This window comes from Aegilops tauschii, chromosome 6, assembly GCF_002575655.3.
Source record: "Aegilops tauschii subsp. strangulata cultivar AL8/78 chromosome 6, Aet v6.0, whole genome shotgun sequence".
NCBI lineage: Eukaryota > Viridiplantae > Streptophyta > Magnoliopsida > Poales > Poaceae > Aegilops > Aegilops tauschii.
The window spans coordinates 478,536,967-478,542,665 of record NC_053040.3 but is presented as its reverse complement, the minus strand read 5'-3'; the positions used below and the strand labels follow the sequence as shown (position 1 = coordinate 478,542,665).

The 5,699-nt window shown below is 45.3% G+C and overlaps 1 protein-coding gene across 1 annotated transcript; it reads right to left on the bottom strand.

Annotated features, from left to right (window-relative positions):
* Nucleotides 1–1,884: 1,884 nt before the first annotated feature.
* Nucleotides 1,885–5,365, bottom strand: LOC109783174 (COBRA-like protein 3). The gene is given in 7 exon segments (XM_040393052.3): nucleotides 1,885–2,202; nucleotides 2,205–2,444; nucleotides 2,520–2,800; nucleotides 2,891–3,050; nucleotides 3,447–3,903; nucleotides 4,186–4,265; nucleotides 4,933–5,365. Coding segments are annotated over 7 exon segments (1,440 nt in total). The 5' UTR covers nucleotides 5,003–5,365; the 3' UTR covers nucleotides 1,885–2,050.
* Between the last annotated feature and the right edge of the window lie 334 nt (nucleotides 5,366–5,699).

Sequence of the window (5,699 nt, the reverse complement as noted above, 5' to 3'; positions counted from 1 at the left end):
AAAACTAATTATTTTTGTTGTTGTTAAAAAGTATAAAATGAATTCAGCGCAATGCATGAGTACTTTTCAATGATATACATTACAAATATATAATAAATAAATAATACAACTAATTTTTAACTTTGTTATGTTGTTAAGTATGTCAAATAAGTAATAATAATTTATATTTTTAATAGTAATACCGTAAGTATAAAATTTTAGTATATAAAATATATATATCAAGAGGAGTGGAGTGATAGTCAAGATTTAAATTGGTGACTGAAAAAATAAAATTCAATTGATGCAAGTTATGCATACCGGAATTTAAAATGTTGACTCTGCCATTGTAAGCACAGCACGGTAGGGTTACTAAGGATGTCGTTGCGGGACCTTCGGCCCTGCCTCGCCTCGCCGCCAAACAACGTCGCTCACTGGTAAGAAATTTAGCATGCGCACGGCGACCATCCATGCGACAGACAGACAGCATATGGTTTGTCACCTCCTTGCGACAGGCGACGGATAGGGTCAGCTGTGGTCGTCCCCCCACTGCACGCACGCCCCTCCCTTCTCACAGCAGTGCCCCCGCAAAATCTCAGGCCAGGTCTCTCTTGTCGCCGTCGCGTGTGATCCAGACGGCGAGAGGGTGGGGGAGATGTCATCGGAGAGTAAGTAACTTATATACAGTTTTTATGTCCGTCTCCTCTAAAGATTTTTCTCTATATCAAGTTTTCTATTGTGCGGTATGAGAAGAAAATTTTAATTTAGAGGTTCACTCCGTCACGTTGGTTAGAAAAGGAAAAATGAAACAAATGTTGTTAGAATAAAAAAATGTTGAAGTGAATTTTAATTAAGGCCCTGTTAGTAGTGGTGAGCGAGTGATAAACATCAATATGGGCAGCAGCATAATCTCCGGATCGATCCACCTCCTCCGTTGACATGGGAGAATATTTGGTGCACCGGTGCACTGAACTCACGTTGCACATTTTGAAGTGTTTAAAAAATTGTGAAATGTTTTTAACACATTCACACAACATTAGTGTAAGTATTCATAAGGTTTCAAGTCAAAATTCAAAACATACCTCTAAAAACAAAAATGACAAATTCAACATGAAATAGTACATAACATAAGTTGAGCTTTAGATTTGGCCCATTATCACATTGATGTCAACTTTGTCATTTTTGTATCTCAAGAAATGATGCAAATTTTGACACAAATTTTTATGACAACATACATTGATGTTGTGTCAATATGCTAGATTCTTTTTCAGATATTTAAAAATGTTCTGTGACATCTGGTGCACCAGATACATTTCCCCGTCAACATAGATATAGTTTCGATCTTATATGACTTTACTTTTGCCAAGTTATTAGTTTTGATATTCTTTGTTAAATGGTTTATTCTGTTGGCTTTTATGCATCTTATCTATCTGTGTAGAGGCTACGTGTCGCTCAATATGCTTTGTATCTGCTCGATGCTACATACATTTTGAGTTAATAAAACACCCTTGATTGAAAAAGCAGGCTTTGTTTTCGCTCGATGCTACATGTCTGAGTTAATAAAACCCCCTTCATTGAAAAAGTAGTGGCAAGTGAGTGGAACAATAGTCTCCCTGAAATATATGTTGCTAGAAGCAAAGAATGTTTAAGTGAATTTTAACTAAGACCCGTTTAGCAGTGGGTGTTGCTGAGTATGCTTTGTATCCGCTTAATACTACATACATTTTGAGTTAATAAAACGCCCTTTATTGAAAGAGTAGTGATGAGCGAGTGAACAACAGATGCGGAGTCGTACAAAATCTTCTGATTCATGTTGTCTCTAACTAGCACTGAAGATCAAAATGGATCAGCTCAGCAACTTGCTTCCAGCAACAACAGAGGGGTCAGGAAAACAATTGCTAGATCATCTAACCAACAGCATCCCCTCCATTTCACACAAACATTATTATGTACCTCATACATTTAATTGACTACAGCCATACAATTCAATTAATCAGTTCACCAAAGCTTCGCGGCCACTACATTTTTGGCCCTATTTAACTTAGCAGAACACATATACACACATCAGCTTTCCTCACCCCGTCTCATATATGCAACTGTGGAACCGAATGAACAGATGACCCTGCGTCGCGCACCTCGTGGAACCCGACAGAAGCTTGCCGACATCGCTCATCAGGCATAGTAGGCCAGCAGGGTGGCCAACGCGGTCCAGAACACCAAGAGCTTGAGCGTCCACGGTTGCTTCATCGGAGGGCTCGCGTTAGGCAGCCACGGATAGGCGTCGGGAGGCGGCATGACACAGTTGTCGCCATTGAAGTAGACGCGCCGCGGGAAGGCCCACCCTTTCTCGAAGGTGAAGGTCTCCGGGTCCTTCTGCAGAAGTATCTCCGTCTGCGCGTTTCCGAACGGACCGGCTTGGTTGAGCAGATCATTGTAGAACTTCATCCCCCAGAACATCGCGCTGTCATCTGAAACACGCATGGAGCAATGAGGTTTTCATCTCAGAAACCAGTTAAACACAGCTCACAGGGCGACCAACTTACTTATGCGGCCTCCGTACGGGGAGAGCGGCTTGTAGTTGAAGCTGAACAGCTTTGTGATGTTGTTGAAGTTGGGATGCTGGACAACCAGGTTCCAGTCTGTGTAGTTCATGCGGTAGTTGAAGTTTGTGATGGTTACTTTGACTCTCCAGTAGTCCTTGTAGTTGAGCTTGACATGCCAGTGGACTTTTACCGGGCACATGTGGGAAGTGCACTGGACAAGAGGCTGGCCGGTGTATTTGCCAGGGCCATCGATGGCAGATTGTAAATAAGGTGAGTTGGGACTGCAAAGTGCATAGGATTCATAAGGAATTTCGCAGAAAATTAAAACCTTAATAGGTGGTAATTAAAGAGTGAACAATTTGCTAACTCACTTGACACAGCTTCCTGGATGAGTATTATTGTTTTGACAGCCGCAAGAGCATGTTGGGCAGCCCACAATAGTGTTATTATAAAACGACGAGAGAGCTACGCAGCAGGTTGGGGTCTTCTGAGCAAGAAACTGGGAGTAGGTGCAGGTTACATTCCATGTCACTGTGGATATAGAATTTCTTTGTTAGAACCCCACTAAATAAAGAAAATTAACAGCAATAACAACAACGACGACGAAATTATCAGCAACAAAACATTAAAAAAAATGGAACCAATCCGATGCTTCCTGCATTAGACATGCAATATTTGCAAGAGAACAAGACTGGCTAAAATAGGCTACATTTGATCCTAGGTGATGAACATGACTCATCTCCCTTAGAGAATGGATCACTTCTCATTTCAATGGTTTGAATCCTTTTACTAATCCTACAAATACAACTATTACTATAACATAGCATTCATTCATGAGTATTACGGAGCAGAAACATGATAAACTAGTACGCATTACAATGTGTTTAGCTTGCCAACGCTTTTGTGCAAAATAAGTGGAAAACTTACTAAGAGCTTGGGTCGTCCTGCGCCCGTCACCCATGAGAAACTTGGTGGGCCTCACAACAGTAGCACGGCCGCATGTGTAGCCCGGGCCTGGGGTCTTAAGAGTGAAGTTTTTGGGCACCTTAACCGTCTTATTGGTAGTCCCAGCAAGACCTACACTGATCTGGAAGGAGGAGGCAGCATTTGCCGGGTCCTGGTTAAACGTACTTATAACCCCTCCCTTGCAGCAGTTGGCGACTTGGTCTTTGTACGGCGTTCCCGGGAGAAGGTCGATGACGGTCGGATCTCTCTTGCAGCAATGGGGAGGGTTGGTCTTGAACTTGGAGCAGTCGCCCTGCTCGGTGGTCTGGGCCCCCACCATGGACCAGATGACCTCCTTCTTGGCCCACGTCCATCCCAGCTGCCACCCGGGCGCCGATATGTGCCGGAACTGCTGGTAGTTGTATATTGTGACCATTGCCTGCACATGACAAGTTTGGAAGAAGGAAATCATGATACAGGTAGGTACAGGGTCAGGGTGACCAGATTATTATCCACAATCTGCTGATCACTGCACTTGAGTCCAGTAGTCCACTATATATATATATATATATATATATATAGTGCTTGTAGCAGAGTTTGTATGTAGCCGATCACTGGCCATGCTACTTACTTGTTGAGGTCATCAAAACCTCAGTAAAAATGAATGCTGGCCTAATTCATAGTTTGGGATGAGAGACACGGATGTTGAAGTGCTACTCACAACATAACCATCAGGAGTCCACTCTTTAAGATCCCATTTTATGGTGATGTTCCCGTTCGGATCTAGCGAATCGTACGCCTCTGCGAGAAGAAGAAGGAAGTAAGAAGGTTAATTGGCACGCCAGATGCACAACAAACACATACTTTTTCCAATCTGCAGGATGTATCCTGCAAATTAGGTTCTTTTACCAGCACAACAGGCGCAGTTGACTGAGACGTTACTAACTGTAATTCACTTCAGTTGTGAAGAGATCAGAGCAGAGCAGAGCAGAGCTCGTCGCGAGGATGTTTCAACTAACTAATTCGCTTAAGAATGTTTTAACTAACTAGTGCTTCAGTTGTGAGCAGATCAGAGCTGGGCCCAAGGACGTTTCAACCAACTAATTGGCTTAAGAATCAGCTTGAGGCTCAAGATAGTAGCAGGACCTATTGTACACTGCGGCTTAAGTTCTTTCAATTTATGAGCACAGCAATGCTTCAAGCTGATTCTGGTCGCTTCAGTTGTGAAAGGATGCTTTTATAACTAACTAATTCGTTTAAGAATCAGCTCGAAGCTTGAAGCTCAAGATAGCAGCAGCGCGGAAGGAAGCTTGAAGCTAAAGATAGCAGCAGCGTGGAGGAAACGAGCTGATCTAGTAACCCAGCGGGACAGACGGACACCGACGAGACGGGAGCGGCAGGCATCCATCCACCCACCCGCGCGCGAGGGAGCAGAACCGAATCGAAGGACTGAGGAGGGGAGCCGCACCTGTGGCGGCCGGCGCGGAGAGGAGCAGCGCCGCCGCGAGCAGCACGGCGCAGCCACCAAGCGCCGCCATTTCGTCCCCCGCCGACAATCTTGGCAACCGAACAGCTGCAGCTGCCGGACTGCTGCCAGGTGAACGAACCCTGCTTGGGAGGTGAGGTGGGGGGAGGTGGAGATCTGGGGCGGGAGGCGGACAGCGGGCACGGGACAGGTGGTGGACGGAGGCGCGCCGTGATTTCCGTCCGTCCGGTGGGGGTGGGGGTGGGAACAGGAGTGCTAGCACTTTATCGCGTCGAGGGGCGGGCAGACGGTGACGGCGCACCCTCCCCTCCCCACAGCCTGTTTCTGACCGAAACGCTCTTTCCAGAAAGGGCTGAGAGGAAGGTCCCGAAGGGCCTAGAAGCTGGTGCGCATGTGCTCACTGCTCACCGACCCCAGGAGGGATTTAGTTAGGCTGGTGTATATTTAGCCTGTTTTAAATCGTTGTCGGTGACAAAAACACGTACGAATATTTCGACCTAATTTGATCCCGCTTTAAAAGAGAATACACCCGTCTAGAGCGTCTCCAACACCGGCCCTCAAAACGGGCATAGATAGCATTTGCTCGTGCACGCTGTCACGAGCCGGCCATCCAACGCTTGCCCCAAAACCTCCGCCCCGAAGTAGAAACTAATTTTAAACCAAGTGGATGGATAAATATCATGCAAACACAAAGAAAGCGTAGGTCGGATGGATTCTCCTTGCTTTCTCAAAGTTTGGTAGGGTTTGAG